General features: G+C 49.1%; 1 protein-coding gene across 4 annotated transcripts; it reads left to right on the top strand.

Annotated features, from left to right (window-relative positions):
* Window positions 1-685: 685 nt before the first annotated feature.
* On the top strand, window positions 686-17,872 carry LOC143421208 (immunoglobulin superfamily DCC subclass member 3-like). 4 transcript variants are annotated; one of them, XR_013100930.1, is made up of 15 exons: window positions 686-864; window positions 4,322-4,627; window positions 4,732-4,876; window positions 4,957-5,087; window positions 7,436-7,573; window positions 7,667-7,825; window positions 11,816-11,981; window positions 12,075-12,325; window positions 12,567-12,731; window positions 13,352-13,540; window positions 13,624-13,731; window positions 13,809-13,932; window positions 14,022-14,121; window positions 14,249-17,274; window positions 17,357-17,872. XR_013100930.1 is itself a non-coding variant. In XM_076890418.1 (14 exons), the coding sequence occupies exons 1-14, from the start codon at window positions 807-809 to the stop codon at window positions 14,327-14,329; spliced, it is 2,121 nt and encodes a 706-aa protein (XP_076746533.1). In that variant the 5' UTR covers window positions 686-806; the 3' UTR covers window positions 14,330-17,872. The 4 variants fall into 4 exon arrangements, 3 of the variants coding, with proteins under 3 accessions (XP_076746533.1, XP_076746534.1, XP_076746535.1); XM_076890418.1 differs by having other exon boundaries at window positions 14,249-17,872; XM_076890419.1 differs by lacking the exon at window positions 686-864 and adding an exon at window positions 3,958-4,238 and having other exon boundaries at window positions 14,249-17,872.
* The last annotated feature ends 88 nt before the right edge of the window (window positions 17,873-17,960 follow it).

The raw sequence follows: 17,960 nt of genomic DNA on the forward strand, positions 1-17,960 counted from the left end.
CAGGTGAGTGTTACACAATAACAGTGTAACACTCACCTGTAGATTGATCAGCTCACCTGTGGGATCAAAGCTGGAAGCTCTCAGCTTGTCCGTCTTCACTGAGACACCTTCCACGCTGCCCTGGATCTGCTCTGTTATTGGCTGCGTGTCTAACCCTGTGATTACTTCCTCCTTTCTGTTTCTTTGCCCCACTTTCTCCTGTTATTACATGAGTATCTGACCTTTGACCCTGTGTTCCACTTTCTGTTTAAATTTCAGTTCTTTGAATTCTTACACTTGCTGACTGCCCCCTCCACCTCCACCTGTACTCTGTCCTGTTAAAGTGCTCGTTTGGACAGAGTGAGACCACAGCAGGATGTTTGAGCTGAAGGAAGTGGGCGTTTAGACTGAACCAAAAAACCGCTGTCAGTGCCGCCTTATCAGCTGCTGTCTTCAAACACGTACCGTCTGCACCTCAGCAGCAGGTACAGGTGAGGACCTGCCTGCAGCACACCTGCACACCCAATTCAGACTTCTACTAAAATAAAGCCAGCAGAACCCCTTCCTTCATTTCCTTGGTCTGGTTTCCTGATTTCCATCCTCTCCCATACTCCCCTCCTCCCACCTCCTCTCTCCTCCCTGCCCGCCCCCCGTTGTAGGCTCCTCCCCCTCAGCCCCTGAGTGCAGGCTCAATTTGAAGTCAGACTTGCAGAGTTCAGCAGCGCATGTGAGCTGCACAGGTTTCAGATTCAGAAGAAGAAGGTGCAAAGGAAGAAGAGCAGTGCTGAGACCTGCGTGCATCTGATGTTCTGGATTTAACCTAAAGCATGAAGAAGACGTGGAGCTGGACGCTGCTGCTGCTGCTGGAGGGACTCTGCTGCTCAGGTCAGACTCACACTCACACTGACTAAACCAGTTAGATTACAGAATAGCGTGTGATGAGGCAGAGCTCATTCAGAAAACCACAAATGAAAGATCTGAAAAAATGTCATAGCTCAGAATGAGAAGACATGAAGTCACGTGACAGTAAAATGAAAAACAGCAATAAAAGCTTGATTTTCTTCATTCCTTGTAATTCTCTGTGATCCTTCCTTTCCTTTTCCTGTTTCCTTTAATGCCTCCTTTTGTTTCTTCCTTTAACTTTGAAAGGTCACCTATTATTCCTTCCTTTCTTCTTTATATCTTTGATTATGCCTTCATTTCTTCCATCATTGTTTTCCTCTCTTTGTTTGTTTACAGTCTCTCAGGTGTTTTCTTGGCTCCTTTCTGGACAGTAAAACATAATAAACTGGTTTTAACTGGTCCCAGTGTGTCTGTGAGGCTCTGAACTCCAGTTTGGTTTAAAGTTCCCATCTCTATGAAACCACAGTGTGTGTGTGTGTGTGTGATGAGGACAGAAGGTCACGTTCATATTCATCAGACTCATTTCTATGCAGTAGACTGAGCGCGCTCAGTGTGTTTTGTTGTTGAACTTGATGATGTGTCGAGAGCGAGAAACTCTCCAGACTGTCAGTCAGCTGATGACCCAGAGCGCCCAAGAGCTGATGGGAGGTCTGTGCAGGTCTGTGGGGTCTGTGCTGGTCTGTGGGGTCTGTGCTGGTCTCTGGGGGTCTGTGCAGGTCTGTGCAGGTCTGTGCAGGTCTGTGCTGGTCTGTTAGGGTCTGTGCTGGTCTGTGCTGGTCTGTGCAGGTCTGTGGGGGTCTGTGGGGGTCTGTGCTGGTCTGTGCAGGTCTGTGCAGGTCTGTGGGGGTCTGTGGGGGTCTGTGCAGGTCTGTGGGGGTCTCTGGGGGTCTGTGCTGGTCTGTGCAGGTCTGTGCAGGTCTGTGGGGGTCTGTAGGGGTCTGTGGGGGTCTGTGGGGGGTCTGTGCAGGTCTGTGGGGGTCTGATTGGCACACCTGAGCACTCTGGTAAAAATCGAGCTGGTAAACAAAACTCAGACTGTTAATTGGCGTGATTAGCAGTAGTGGGATGGGGTGGGGGGTGGGGTCGGCGGCAGATGCAGACATGTGACCTGGAAGGGGGTGGGCAGGGTAACAGTCTGGTTCTCAGGGCTCAGACCTCCCGTGTCTGTGGGGAATCCATTGTCAGCACCATGAAACCGTGAAGTTCACGGTCAGAGCGGCGTGTGACATCACACCGCAGAATGGAAGGGAGGGGGGGGGCAGCTCTCATGACCTGCAGAGGCCTCGGGGGGTTCAGTTCAGTTCAGGGGATTTAGGGGGCAGGTTAGGGTTAAACGGGGGGTAGGGGTGGGGGGCAGACTGTCTGCTCCAGTGTCTTAAAAACCCCACCCCCATGGCGGGGACCCAGATGGGAGGCGAAGGATTAAATCCTGTAGGAGGAGACATGTGACATCATCAACTGATCAGACAGCTGTCCTCCACCTCCATCACAACTCCTCCTCCTCCTCCTCCTTATCATCATCATCATCATCATCATCATCATCATCATCATCAGATGCTTCACTTGAGCAGCTCGATGGTTTGAAACATCAGCTGATGTTTTTCTGAGTCGTGATCTGTGAGCATGACTCGCTATCACACACCTGCTGAACACGAGACACAATACTGCCCACGATCCAGGTTATTTGTCTGTGTCCACTGACGTCCTCCAGAATAAAGACGCCTCTGGGTTGATCCGTGGCCAGAACTGCATCGGCTTCTTTATCGAGTCACAGTCTGAATAAAGCAGGGGTGTCCAACTGCAGTCCTCGAAGGCCGCTGTCCTGCAGGTTTTAGAAGTGTCCACTGATTTAAATGGCTAAATGACCTCCTCAACATGCCTTAAAGTTCTTCAGAGGCATGGTAATGAACTAATCATTTGATTCAGGTGTGCTGACCTAGGGTGAGGTCTAGAACCTGCAGGACACCGGCCCTTGAGGCCTGGAGTTGGACACCCCTGGCATAAAGCACGCCCTGCTGTGGTCCAGATGTGTTGTCACGGGACACCAAAAGGTGTGAACGGTCCACACCTGGTTTGTACACCTACATGGTGTCGGGTCCGATCTCGTGCTGATGATTTCCTGTTTAAACCAGTTTTGACTTTTCCTGACGTGACGTCATCAGGATTCATCGTTGCTTTTATAAAGAGGAGTGATGTGGGCCCATTGCCGGCCCTGTGCCAGCCCGGTGTTGGTGCTGAAGGAAGATTTTGACATGTTTTCCTGTTCTCCTCTTCAAGGAGATGAAATTGGCCTTTAGAGTGATTTGTGCTCAGAGTCTGTGGAAACAAGCGTGAAGCTGTATAAAGAGGCTGAAGTGATGGATGTTTATGAGGAGCTGCAGGCCTGGAGGCGTCCTGGGGTCCGGCAGCTGCAGGGTTTGGTGTGTTTGGTTGTTTGTGGGATCCTTTGGGGGTGGGGTGTTGTGTCTTGGTTAACTTTTGTTTCTCTATTGTCGTCGTTCACACTAAAGGATTTGGTCCTGCTGCCAGACTCAGTCTTTCCTCCCACAGCATCCTCTCAAAGAGGCGATGGGGAGGAGGGGGGGAGCCTGGGAAAGTCACCTCAACCAAGTTCAAGTTGAAAAGGGCCAGAGGAGGGAGGAGGAGGAACGATGCATTCACTGAACAGCATAATAAACAGACACAAGACCTGCATTGGTCCGCAGAGGGGGCCCGCAGAGAGGCTGATCTGTGCTGTGTTTGAGGGGTGGCTGTGGCTGTAGAGCAGGTGGCGGTTTAGTTTGTTGCTCCAGCATGCCAAATATCCCTGGACAAGATGTTAGGTCCACTTTGCTCTCTGACACATCCATCACAGAAAGAATTCTGTAGAAATAATGTGTGGTATAAATTGCTCTGAGGTGGAGCAGGAAAGCGCTGTAGCAGTTCGTTCACCACGTGATGGAAACAACACACTGCAGACCTGAGCCCCGCTGCTTTCTGCTTCTTGTTCAGTCCAGGCCTTCAGATGATGAGAGGTGTAGTAACACGTAATTTAAAGACCTCAGTCTGTGTGACAGACCTGATTGATTATAATTGGGTGCATGCAGTCTTCTAACGTTCCCAGTTTATTTATAACAAACACTGGCTCTGATTCTTTCAGTACATATACATCATTGCCATCTTTGTCATCATTGCCATCGTCACATTCATGTGTTCATCATAGCCTGAGGGTCAACGCGAGCCCTGAGTTCTGCCTGCCGGAGTCACCTGGATACTGCTTTGGGCAGGTGTTTCCAGTCATCATCATCGCCACCTCATTGCCACCTCCTCGCCCTTATTATCATCATAACCCTCATCTCCACATCTGCCTCCTGTCAGTGAGTGTTTGTGTTTTTAAACCTGCTTCACCATCAGAAACGTGCACTGAGACTCCGCCCCTGACCCTCCTGCTTCCCCTTAGGTGTGCTCGGAGCGTTGGAGTTGGCCTTCTTGAAGGAGCCTGGTGATGTTATTGCGGTCAGGGGCCGTCCCCTGATGCTGGACTGTCAGGTGGAGGGGGAGGGGCCTATCGCTATCACCTGGAGACTCAACGGGGTTCCCATAGCGACTGGTACCAGAGCAACAGTGCTCACCAACGGCACGCTGCTCATCAGAAATTTCTCCAAGAGACGAGAGAGCAACGAGACGGATGCCGGAGAGTACGAGTGTGCAGTGCAGAACCGCTATGGCATGCTGGTCAGCCGCAAGGCCCGCGTCCAGCTCGCATGTGAGTTGCCGTCCACCCAAACACACAAAAAACATCAAACAAACCTCACAGTAACACACACGTGACCCACCTGTACTAACGGTCTCTTCTCCACCTCCCACCAGCCCTCCCTAAGTTCCTCTCTCACCCAGAGTCCATGCATGTGGATGTAGGGGGTGTGGCCAGACTCACCTGTCAGGTGAATGGTATCCCAGAGGCCAACATCACCTGGCAGAAAGACAGATGCTCACTGAGCACCGATAACCACAGGTATGTCTTTAGTGAAGTGTGATGAGATTAAATTTTAACGTATAAGGATTCAAGCCTGTTTGTATATGCTTTGTGTACAGGTACACCTTGCTTCCTAATGGCGTGCTGCAGATCACCGGCGTTCAGCGGACTGACAGCGGTTTGTTTCGCTGCATCGCCTCAAACATCGCCAACACTCGCTACAGCCACGAAGCCCAGCTGACTGTCACTGGTAAGACAAAACTGAGGGCAAGGTTCTGTAAGGCAAAACTCACATAATTAAAGACTGAATGCCCGATTTGGGGGTAAAAAGAGTCCAGACTGAGGGTAGAAGAGTCCGGACTGACGGTAGAAAGAGTCTAGAGTGAGGGTAGAAAGAGTCCAGAGTGAGGGTGAAAGAGTCCAGACTGAGGGTAGAAAGAGTCCTGAATGAGGGTAGAAAGAGTCCGGACTGAGGGTAGAAACAGTCCGGACTGAGGGTAGAAAGAGTCCTGAATGAGGGTAGAAAGAGTCCGGACTGAGGGTAGAAAGAGTCCTGAATGCGGGTAGAAAGAGTCCAGACTGAGGGTAGAAGAGTCCAGACTGAGGGTAGAAGAGTCCAGACTGAGGGTAGAAAGAGTCCAGACTGAGGGTAGAAGAGTCCTGAATGAGGGTAGAAGAGTCCGGACTGAGGGTAGAAACAGTCCGGACTGAGGGTAGAAAGAGTCCAGACTGAGGGTAGAAGAGTCCTGAATGAGGGTAGAAGAGTCTGGACTGAGGGTAGAAAGAGTCCAGACTGAGGGTAGAAGAGTCCGGACTGAGGGTAGAAAGAGTCCAGACTGAGGGTAGAAGAGTCCTGAATGAGGGTAGAAGAGTCCGGACTGAGGGTAGAAAGAGTCCAGACTGAGGGTAGAAGAGTCCAGACTGAGGGTAGAAGAGTCCTGAATGAGGGTAGAAGAGTCCTGAATGAGGGTAGAAGAGTCCGGACTGAGGGTAGAAAGAGTCCAGACTGAGGGTAGAAACAGTCCGGACTGAGGGTAGAAGAGTCCTGAATGAGGATAGAAGAGTCCTGACTGAGGGTAGAAAGAGTCCAGACTGAGGGTAGAAGAGTCCTGAATGAGGGTAGAAACAGTCCGGACTGAGGGTAGAAAGAGTCCGGACTGAGGGTAGAAGAGTCCTGAATGAGGGTAGAAACAGTCCGGACTGAGGGTAGAAAGAGTCCGGACTGAGGGTAGAAACAGTCCGGACTGAGGGTAGAAGAGTCCTGAATGAGGGTAGAAACAGTCCGGACTGAGGGTAGAAAGAGTCCGGACTGAGGGTAGAAACAGTCCGGACTGAGGGTAGAAAGAGTCCTGAATGAGGGTAGAAAGAGTCCTCAATGAGGGTAGAAAGAGTCCGGACTGAGGGTAGAAGAGTCCGGACTGAGGGTAGAAACAGTCCGGACTGAGGGTAGAAAGAGTCCTGAATGAGGGTAGAAAGAGTCCTGAATGGGGGTAGAAAGAGTCCGGACTGAGGGTAGAAGAGTCCGGACTGAGGGTAGAAACAGTCCGGACTGAGGGTAGAAAGAGTCCTGAATGAGGGTAGAAAGAGTCCAGACTGAGGGTAGAAAGAGTCCAGACTGAGGGTAGAAGAGTCCTGAATGAGGGTAGAAGAGTCCGGACTGAGGGTAGAAAGAGTCCAGACTGAGGGTAGAAGAGTCCAGACTGAGGGTAGAAGAGTCCTAAATGAGGGTAGAAGAGTCCTGAATGAGGGTAGAAACAGTCCGGACTGAGGGTAGAAGAGTCCTGAATGAGGGTAGAAGAGTCCGGACTGAGGGTAGAAAGAGTCCAGACTGAGGGTAGAAGAGTCCTGAATGAGGGTAGAAACAGTCCAGACTGAGGGTAGAAGAGTCCTGAATGAGGGTAGAAGAGTCCGGACTGAGGGTAGAAAGAGTCCAGACTGAGGGTAGAAGAGTCCTGAATGAGGGTAGAAGAGTCCGGACTGAGGGTAGAAAGAGTCCTGAATGAGGGTAGAAGAGTCCGGACTGAGGGTAGAAAGAGTCCGGACTGAGGGTAGAAGAGTCCTGAATGAGGGTAGAAACAGTCCGGACTGAGGGTAGAAAGAGTCCGGACTGAGGGTAGAAGAGTCCTGAATGAGGGTAGAAACAGTCCGGACTGAGGGTAGAAAGAGTCCGGACTGAGGGTAGAAGAGTCCGGACTGAGGGTAGAAACAGTCCGGACTGAGGGTAGAAAGAGTCCTGAATGAGGGTAGAAAGAGTCCGGACTGAGGGTAGAAAGAGTCCTGAACGAGGGTAGAAACAGTCCAGACTGAGGGTAGAAGAGTCCAGACTGAGGGTAGAAAGAGTCCAGACTGAGGGTAGAAGAGTCCTGAATGAGGGTAGAAGAGTCCTGAATGAGGGTAGAAACAGTCCGGACTGAGGGTAGAAAGAGTCCAGACTGAGGGTAGAAGAGTCCTGAATGAGGGTAGAAAGAGTCCAGACTGAGGGTAGAAAGAGTCCAGACTGAGGGTAGAAACAGTCCGGACTGAGGGTAGAAACAGTCCGGACTGAGGGTAAACAGAGTCTTGGGGTGTTTTTGAGGGTTTCTGGTCTTCTGGACACAGCTGCAGGATCCAGGATCTACAAGGAGCCCGTAATCCTGTCCGGCCCTCAGAACCTCACCATCAATGTCCACCAGACCGCCATCCTGGAGTGTGTTGCCACAGGAAACCCCCGGCCCATCGTGTCCTGGAGTCGCCTCGGTAACGCCTCCTCCTGCACTCATTGATCCAATCATTAGTATTGATTACCTGTTAAGATCAGCTGTGTTAATGATGGTGTCTGTGTGCGGTCAGACGGCCGGTCCATTGGCGTGGAGGGGATCCAGGTTCTGGGAACAGGAAACCTGATGATCTCTGATGCCACTCTGCAGCACTCAGGCGTTTACGTTTGTTCGGCTAACAGACCGGGCAGCAGGTCCAGGAGGACGGCGCTTGGACGCCTCATTGTACAAGGTAGGTACGCTTGCACACAGCAACAACACATCAGCTGGCCAAATGTGACCGAGCTGTCCTCACCTTAAACATTCAAACTTTTCACCTTAGAAGTCCTGCAGGTCAGATCTTTGATCTTCAGACTGAGGGACATTTCTGGATGTACGGCGTCTGTTCTGTTTGAATAAACCTTTATTTCTATTCACACTAAGTTTCAGACAAATCCATTCGGAATGGTTGTGATTATCAGAGAAAGTCGGTCAGGCACAGCGATGAAGGAACTGCTGCTGGTTGAAAATGAGTCATTCTCTGTCCTCCTTTCAAAGCGAGTTCTGGTTCTGGTTCTCCTGAAGGAGCAGCTTTTGGTACTGAAGTGACTCAGATGGCGGGCAGCGAGTCTGATTTGCTGGCCCCTCATCAATGATTGGTGTGCAGACTGAAACAAACCTGCTGCTCCTTCATGACTGACACTTCTCCTTGAAAGTTGGGCGCGTAGGATGTAGAGCCAATCATCCACTAATAGGAAGATCGGTGACTCAGTCCCAAATATTCCTGGGAAAGATGCCCTCAGATGCATCCACCAGAGTGAGGACGTCAGACAGGAAGTACAGGTGCAGAAAAAAGTGCTGGTGTTATGTGTGAATCAGGCAGTGCTTCGAGCACTCAGGTGGAACAGGAAAGAACACGATTACTGACCAATAAGATCCTCAGAACAAGCCTAAGGCAGACTTCCTGCGAACACAGCGGCGAGCAGCTGCAGAGCAACCGCTCCATCTGTTCAGCTCCACCTCATCATGTCGAGTGTGCAAACACACATGCAGTGTGCGTGTGTGTTCATCTGTCAGCTCTTGAACTTGACTGGTTGTGTGTCGAGTTCAGTTCAGCCTGCTGCTGTCGGACTCTTCACCCCCAACATGTGACTTCTGACCCTCTCTGTAAATCAGAGAGGTGACAGCAGCACCTCAGAGTTCACTTCCTGTTCACGTGAGCGCGTCAGACGCATTTGTTTCTGAAACCGTGAGGTGTTGATGATCTTATATGTGAGTTTGTGGGAGAAAAACGCACTGGCTGCAGCTTTTCCTGCAGTTTCTGGGTGCGTGCAGCCATGTGTCATCTACGCAGCAGGCACAGTGTTTTCCCACACACGGTGGAAAGACCAGCGCACAGCCCCGAGGACTCCATGTGGTTCCGATCAGAGTTTCCTCTGCAGCTCCACGCAGACGTGTGAGACGTTCAGGGACTCCTGTCCTGCTCGCTCAGCTGCAGCTCAGTCAGAGGTCATGTAGGAGGAGGGGTCAGAGGTCACACAGGCCCATTGTGAACGTGTGTGTGACTGAGAGCTTCATGAGAATCTGGATTAGCATGAGAAGAGCCCCACTTCACAATGAGGACTTTATTCCCACTGAAACTCCGTCTGTCACTCTGACACTCAGACTTGCAGACTGTCCTCACCACAAAAACACGAGTGCACAAACGGGCAGGGCCACAACAGACAGCCTCGGTCTAAACCCGACCGCGGCTCCTGCTCTGTGTGATGATCCAGCTTTCCTTGTCCTGCATGAAAGGGTTCATCCCTCATGCACCCATCTGAAGTCAGTTTGACTTAACGCACAAGTAAAACCACCCAAAGTGCTTTCCTTTTTTTTTTTTTTTAATTCATATTTTTATTAAGGTTTCAAAAGCAGGCATTCACAATATGTACATCATGTAAGCATTCTTCATACTTAGGTTATCTGCCTTAGATACTGAAATAGTATTTTAATTTACATCCAAGTCATAAGGGAAGAATACTTACAACGATAGAAGTAATTGAAACCATCACATAATCCGAAAATCAAAAAACAAAAAACAAAACTAACACCCAAAGTGCTTTCCACTCACACAGTATGTGACGAACATGTTGTTACACAACAGCATCCAGAGGAGATGGCTCACACATCATCAGCGGCAGCGCCCACAGAGACCTAAACAGTAGGAGGAAGAAGCCACCGTAACAACCTTCTTTTCACCGACACGTCCACGTGACTCCCATCAGAGACATCAAATCATTTCTTCTATTATTATTATTATCATTATTGTTGTGTTTAATTCAGCTTATTTCTATTGTTAGTTTCAGGGTGCGTCGTTTTCTTGTCTGTAGCTGGTGTGAGTTATCATTTTATCACATCTGAGTTGTTTTTACAAAGACGACTTCATCGTTTTACACGTGTGCCACTGTGAAACTAACTGCAAACAAAAAGCACGCGTGACAAACATGTCAATCAGAGACACGAAAATAAAAGCGAGGAGACGCAAAATGAACAAAAATATTCTCAGCAGTTTAATCAGAAGAGTTTTTAAAGATAAAGTCTTTTATTGTTGCCGTGCATCGTTCAGGCTGGCGTACAGCCCACACAACAACAACACAGAAACAGAACAGAAAATAGGAAAGTACAAATACACAAAATACAGTCCTGCTAAAAATGATAAAAAGTGTGTGTGTGTGTGTGTGTGTGTGTGTGTCAGATATGGGGGTGGACACATAAATACATTTTATTTGTGGAGGGATAATGACCGTTGACCTCCTAAGATACAGAACCCCAAGTTCAAGAGCAACACACACACACTTTTATAAATGACTCCTATTCATCCCTCTCCCCTCCCCTGTGACCTCTGACCCCTGACCTCCCCCTCTTTCCATTCAGAGTGGGAGGGGGCGGGGCTCTTGTGGGGTGACAGAGATGTGTGTGTACGGTTTCCCTGTAGCCATGGAGATGAAGTGGGTGGAGACAGACAGCTGTGTCTGTGTGTGTGTATGTGTGTGTGGTGGTGGGGTCAAAGGTCAAAGTGCTGTTCAAAGATAACAGAGACACAAGCTCAAGTTTTCATTCTGAGGACACGGCGTGTGATGATAACATGATGCGTTTTTAGTGATTAGCTTTATGTAGCGAGTTATTCATCCACCAGGTGGCTCCAAAGACTCAGCATCACCTTTGAAGACATGTATAAACCTCTGTTACAGTTACATTAAATATAAATTAAATACGTGTTAGCGTTTTGACCTTGGGCTCGTGGCTTTTCTCCCCGTTACGGCGCTGCTACGATGTTTGATAGCGTTCCTCACTTGTGGTATTTCTGAGGTTCTTTAGATAAAATGAGCACGTCTGTGTCACAATACGGCTGTGTGCAGGCAAGAGTAGGACCCAAACGCAAACTCGCAGAGACGAAAAGTAAACTCAAAAAGCACAGCTTTATCTCTGGCGTGGAGTGGGACACGAAAAACAACACAAAACTAAACTAGGAAAACTAAAGCACAAGGAGCCACAGGGAAAAATCACACAGCTATGAGGGAGGACGCAACCCTGACAAAGAGAAACATGGGGCTTAAATACACTGAGGGATAACGAGGGGGAATGAGCCACAGGAGGAGAGCACAGCTGGGAGTAATTAAGCAGGACGAGACAAGGGAAGCAAAACTAGAAACATTAACATAGGACAGACTGAAAGTAAAACAGGAAACACACTGACGGGACTCAAGACGTGAACTTAACAGACTGAGGAGACAGAACATAGGGATCTGAAACATGGAACAGAAAGGCACAGTAGATCAACATGAACATAACAACGCCACAGGGGAAGAGTAAAACAAAATGCAGGGACACAGGACCTCTTTCAAAATAAAATGGGAAACATAATGAAACGCAAACATGACAACATAAGAAACACAGACGTGAAGCACATGAAGGACAAGGGAGACTTAACAGGGGTTGGAAACACAAGGGGAATCTAATAAACAAATGAACTTAGATAACCTAATGAACAAAATAAACTCAAACTTAAAACGCTGGGTCAAAAGACCCAGGATCATGACAGTCTGTCTGATTCTGACAGTTTTCCTGGTCGTCTCCACTCGTGATGGTGCTGCGGCACATCCCCCCACAGGCCTCACAGAGAATAAGTTTTCAGAGGGTAAACCACCAGCTCAGGTTTGCCCTGTGTTGAAATTGTAACGCTCTGTCTTCTGGACCGCAGCTCCTCCAGAGTTTGTTCAGTGGCCACAGTCTGTCTCCAGACCAGCAGGGGCCAGCGCCGTCTTCAGCTGCACGGCGTCCGGCGTCCCCGACCCCCACCTCATCTGGCTGAAGAATGGCAAACTGCTGATACCCAGCGGCAACGTCAAGCTCACCAACGGGAACACGTGAGATCCTTCTGTTTACGCTCAGAAGGTCTTTCTCTCTGTGAGGTTACTGCACGGTTTAACGTCCCACCTCTTCTCTGCCACCACCTGCAGGACGCTCGCCATCACCCGCATCACCCCCGAGGATGAAGCCATCTACCAGTGCATTGCCGAAAACAGCGCTGGCACCAATCAGGCCAGCGCTCGCCTCGCCATCAGCCAGGGCTCAGAGCTGCCCGAGGCCCCCAGCGGCCTCCAGGCGGCGGCGCTGAGCTCCAGCAGCCTGCAGCTGACCTGGGACCAGCCGGCAGAACATGTGAGCCAGCAGATCATCGGATATGTCCTGCACATCAGGAAACTGGGCGGTGAGAGAAGGGTGGGGTTGGTATTTTTAAGTCTGAGATCATCCGTGTGAGGAGACTAGAAATGAGATTTAAGGGTAATGACGTGATATGAACTTTCTCTGTGGGGGCATAATTACTGGTTCCTGATTGCCTGGAGACTGATTGGTGCGTGTAACCGATAATCCCAGTCAATCAGTCTGCAGCACCATCACCGACTGTGGTTGCTTTCACCTGTTTGACCTTTGATCTGTGACCTCCTCAGAGCCGGACAGTGCTGAGCTGCAGGAGGCCGTCAGTAAAACCACCTTCAAACACGAATTCAGCAACCTGGAAGCTGCCACCACCTACTCCATCTACCTGAAGGCGTACTCGGCGCTGGGAGGCAGCCAGCAGTCTGACAGCATCATGGCCAGCACGCTGGGCGGTGGTAGGTCACCTCTGACTGCTAACACTGAAAACACTCACACTATATCTAATATCTATAAAACCTCGCCATCTGAAGATGGTGCCACAGCATTCCAGCCTCGGAAAAGGACCTCCACCTAAAAGTAATCTCCTGGGTCTGAGTTCACGAGGTGTTTCAGATCTACTCACAATGACGTGAAAACATTAGCTGAAGCCTGCTATGAAGGTCTGCAGCTTGGTCCTGAATGGAGCTGATGAAGCTGTAGATTTGTAGGATGGTAAAAGTTTCTGGTAAAGATGCATCGGTGTAAGGGCAGCGCTTCCTACCACACACAAAGAGAAGGATTGGCTTCATATTAGTGAACAGTAATCTGATCAGACGTTTGACAGAAGGATGGTGCAGCTCCACACATCTGCCAGCAGAGGGCACACCCACCCAGCCTGAGGCTTTAAGCACCATCTTTATGTTTCAGAGGATGAATGCAGAAACACTGTTTGATGTGTTGATGTCATGAACAGGGTTTGACCTCAGAGGTGCGGGCCTGGGGTGGGGTAGACCTGCTCTGATCACAATAAAACCATGTTTAAACGTTTTGGAGATGCTGTCTCTGTGAATGACCGCAGGCACTGTCTGCCCCACAGTTCCCAGTCCTCCCAGTTTCTTCACTAAGGTCCTGAACCAGACCGCCATGCAGGTGTACTGGGAGCTTCCGAGCAAGCCGGGGAAGCTGGAGGGCTTTAGACTGGAGTACCGCAGTGTTTCCAACCCAGAAGTGCAGGGGCAGGAAACCTTCCCAGCACACATCAACACCCACACCATCTCCCACCTGGGTGAGTATGAGGCTGGTGTGTACAGGCAGCCCGACAGGAAGTGGATACAGCGTTGTGATAATCTGTTTGTTTACTTCCTGTAGAGCCGGCGGCCATTTACGAAATCCAGCTGGTGGCGTTTAACGGGAACGGAGACAGTCCGTCCAACCGCCGCCTTGTATCTCTGGCAGAGGGAGAGAGAGCTGCAGCAGGTAGGAGCCTGACCTCTGACCTCTTGCACACCGTCACCAATGGAAGCAGTGTAACATGTGATGTTTGTCGCCCTCAGCTGGTTCAAGCTGTAACTGCGATCAGGCTGACAGCTCGACGTCCGCTCTGCTGGTCGGCCTTCACAGTGGCCTAGCCTGCATCCTCTGCTGCCTGCTGCTCGTCCTGCTGGCATACAGACGCAAGTAAGGCCTTCACCATCATCGTCCTCACCGTCCTCACAACCACCACCGCCATCATCGTCTTCATCATTCTCACTGTATTCTGTGCTCAGTTTTTTCTGCAGGAAGGGGGAGAGCTGGGAGACTCCACCCACTCTGAATGGCGTCAGTGGTCCTAAAGGCCACACACCTGAGAGCTTCGAGCTCAGCCAGGTAAACACACACACACACGCCTGGATGATTATTAAGGGATGGTCCTGATCCAGAGTTCGGGGTCAAATACCTGCCTGAGGAAACACCTTCCTGTCAATGACCCCCTTCTCCCTTGTTCCGCCTACAGAGATGCGATTCCACCCTTCCTCCATTGATGGTCATGGTTGAACCTGCTCTACCTGTTCACCTGGGCACAGGCACCGGATAAAACACCACACATTTCCCCCCCACCCCCGGACGCCGGCCTGTGGCGCCTTCTCTCCTCCTTACCACATTTAGGATAAGAGATTAACGCATAGATTATAATGATGATGATGATTTGTCTGAGGAAGCTCCAGGTGGCGTCTGATCCCACAGGGAGACTGAACCCGTTGAACTTGACTGCTGTGACACCAATCCCAAATGAGGTTGTCTCCAGATCAAAACCAAAGCGCAATTCTTCACCTGTAAACACACAAATTGTTGGTCACATGACTCTGGCTCCTCCCCCTGTGCGTTCAGATGCTGATGCTTACTTCCTGTTGAAACCAAAAGCTTTTTTCTTTAGTTTGGGCTCATTTTGTTTTAGTCACCGACGGTGCCGAGTTTCCAGAGACGATGAGGCCTTTTGCCGGCTTGACCAGAGACGGGCCTCTGAGATGCACCTGAGAAGGTGTTCTACCTGCCGTTTGCCGGTCCTCAGAGGCCCAGAGCCAAAGGGAATTATTGTTTCTCTGGTCAGCAGGTAACCTTAGAGGACGCTAACGCTCCTCTGCTCCGCTTTAGCCTTTCAGTGTTTGTCTGTCTCGTCGCGTTCGCCTCCGGTCAGGATGTGGACGAGGCCCACGGTCGGCTTGCCTCTCCTCCCCTCCCCTCTCCAACTCCTCCACCAAACTGTTTCCCCCCAAAGAGAGCTACCTCGGGCTTCATGCCAAACCTCTAAATTGCTGTTAGCCTCCCGCTGCAGGTCAAGCTAACCTACCTCAAACCAAAAGCCTCCTCTGGGACCTTTTCCCTGTTTTAACCTTTTTGCCCACGAGACCTTGGCTTCGTTGCTCTGGATCCATCCCTCGCTGTCTGTAGACATCTTTGCTTCTGCTGATGAGGGACGGAAGAGCAGCTCTGTACCTGAGAAGATCTGACTGCTTCACCTGGGAAAGGTGAGACAGGAAAGTGTGGGACATCTCTGGCCTTGTCTGTCCCGATTTCAATGAATTTTTTTTATGTTTTCAAGGGCTTCCACTTCCCGTTACCTGCCCACAGGTGTGTACAGCCCCATGAGCCATGTCTAAACTGACCTCTGATGTATTTTAATGCATCAAATGAATATAGATGAAGAGCAGCTTTCTGTAGAGTTCAGCCAAATATTATTTAAAATGAGCTGAATGCCTTCCAAAGAAAAGAAAAACTAGTTTACCTGCATTTCCTGTTTGTTTTCACTCCAGTTCCTGTCTGAGTCGAAGAACAAACAAAACCAAAATAATTCCTCGCCATCACATTTTATGTCTCACACAAAGACTTTGGAAAAAGGAGTGAAAGTATATTTTCTTATGTCGTGGTAGGATGAGCTGTCAGGAAAACCAAATAAATGAAGGATAAAGCCGCGCTGACCAAAAGCTCAGAAATATCCAGATATTATGTTTGTATTTACGCCACAGAGCATGCTCACTCTGTGCGGATTAATGTCTCTACGAGTGACCTCCGACCCCCTGACCTCCTGATCCTGAGGACTTTACTGTAGCCCTCTGTGACCGGGACCAGGTCCCGTGTCTGATCCGTGCAAACATTTTCCAGACCAACAGAGAAAAATCGTCCATGTTTTAGAAACGTGTCCTTCTTCCAAACATACATTCTTCAAATTTAACTCATAAATGATATTTTCTCTCTGCAGGGAACATTGAACTCTTTTTGGTTTTTGATGTTTTGGCATTGGTGCTATCTAAAACAAGTTAAAAGAGTAGAAAAACAGAATGAAAAGATTGGATTTGCTGATGAAAATGATCCGGTATCACCTCGAGCACATGAACGCTGTGCTTGGCCATCAGCCCCGAGGACTCTGAGCTTCACATCTCCTCACGTGAACGTTTCTTCAATGTTCTCCTTGTGAGCTGAGGGTTGTTGTCTCTGCTGCACGATTCAATCCACAGGCAGATGTCCTGCTTCTCAGTCCAAATCCATCATTCCATCAGTGATGGTGAGCTGTTCTGGTCTGTATGCACTGAAGCAGTCCCAAACCATGACGCCACCATAGATGCTTTTGGACTGCGGGAACATTTTCGTAGCTGTGGTCACTCCACACTGCAGGAAGTACAAACTGCCAAAGTTCTTGGAACCTGTTTAGCTGCTAATTCAGGACTTTTACTCTCTGAGTGACAAAGTGCATGCTGATTGGTGCACCACCATCACTCGCCATTTAAAACCGTGTAATCAACAGTTATCTCTACAAATGGCAGAAACCATGGAGAACAGGAACTCTGTTCTTCTCTGGCCTCACCTCCACCCTCATTAATTGCAGCGTCACTATAACAGTTTATGTGAAAGTGCTTTGTGGTCCTCGGCTGAGACAGTTGTGGTTCTCAATGCTTTCTTTCTACTCACGCTGCTCTCCTCCGTCCTCTAAAGAACCTTCATCACCTGCGTTACAGGCAGTGGTGATCATTTTCTGAAGTCCTCGCTCTTCTCATCTGTTCAGGACTCACTTCCTAAAACATGCGGAGATCTATACCTGAAAACACCTGTTTCAAATATCGTTTTCACCCATAAATAAAGGGTCATATTTGAATGCTATTGAACTGCTTTCTGTTTAAAACCTTTTAGGATGTTTTAAGTCGCACTGATGCAGAAAAGAATCTCAACCTTTTTCCTGGAGCCAGCGCTCCTCCTTAAAGCCCAGACTTAACAGACCAGAGTGTACACTGTGCCAAAGTGTAGGTCAGGGTGGGGAACTCCAAGGGCCAGTGTCCTCCAGGTTTTGGATCTCACAGTCAACGCACCTCAACTACATGATGAGTTCATTACCAGGCCTATGGAGAACATCACGACATGTTGAGGAGGTCATTTAGGCATTTAAATCAGCTGTGTTGGATCAAGGACACGTCTAAAACCTCCAGGGCCCTCGGGGCCTGGAGTTCGACATCCCTAGCGTAGGTGAAAACTGTCGTGAGCCATCTTTGTGTCAGAGTGTCTTTGATTTTGGACCTTTGACCTCCTCCCCCAGTTCAACAAAACACCCTCCTTGCTGTCTTCAGGGTCAAAGGTCAGAGGTCGCAGAGCTCCCCGCTGTCTTCATCTCTGCTCCGAAATGAGACGATTGTTTCTAAAAGTAAAGTTTTCAGGTGTTTTGTTGAGTTTGTTCTTGAACTTTCCGCTTTCTGTTCATTCTTATCTTTCCGTCGCTGCCGTTTGGCAGCAAAGAGGAAAGCTGCCAAAATAAAGACATTAAAATTTGTATTTTTATTCTAATAATATTATGATTCTTCCAGTTTGACTTTTTTCTGATTCTTTATGTTTGTAGCTGATATGAAGATATTTGTAGAGTTATAAAAGCTGTTCCAAGCTGAAGGTAGAGCCTCTGATTAAACAGCCATATTTACCCATAAGCCATATGTGATTTCAAAGCCATGCTGTGCATAAAAACCTGTTTTATTGTTTGTCCGAGCTGAGTCCACCTCCTGCTGTCGACACACTGTAGAAACTAAACCTGAGATGTAGCGATCGTAGTGACTGAAGCCTAGAACCAATGAGAGAAATGATGCTTTAATGATTCTGTTTTTTCTATAAAGATGTTTGAATAATGTGTCACAAAAATAAAAGCACCCAAAGCTTTAAACTGCTTTTTAAACCGAGCTCTGAGCTCGCGT

This window comes from Maylandia zebra, linkage group LG11 (assembly GCF_041146795.1).
Source record: "Maylandia zebra isolate NMK-2024a linkage group LG11, Mzebra_GT3a, whole genome shotgun sequence".
Taxonomy (NCBI): domain Eukaryota; kingdom Metazoa; phylum Chordata; class Actinopteri; order Cichliformes; family Cichlidae; genus Maylandia; species Maylandia zebra.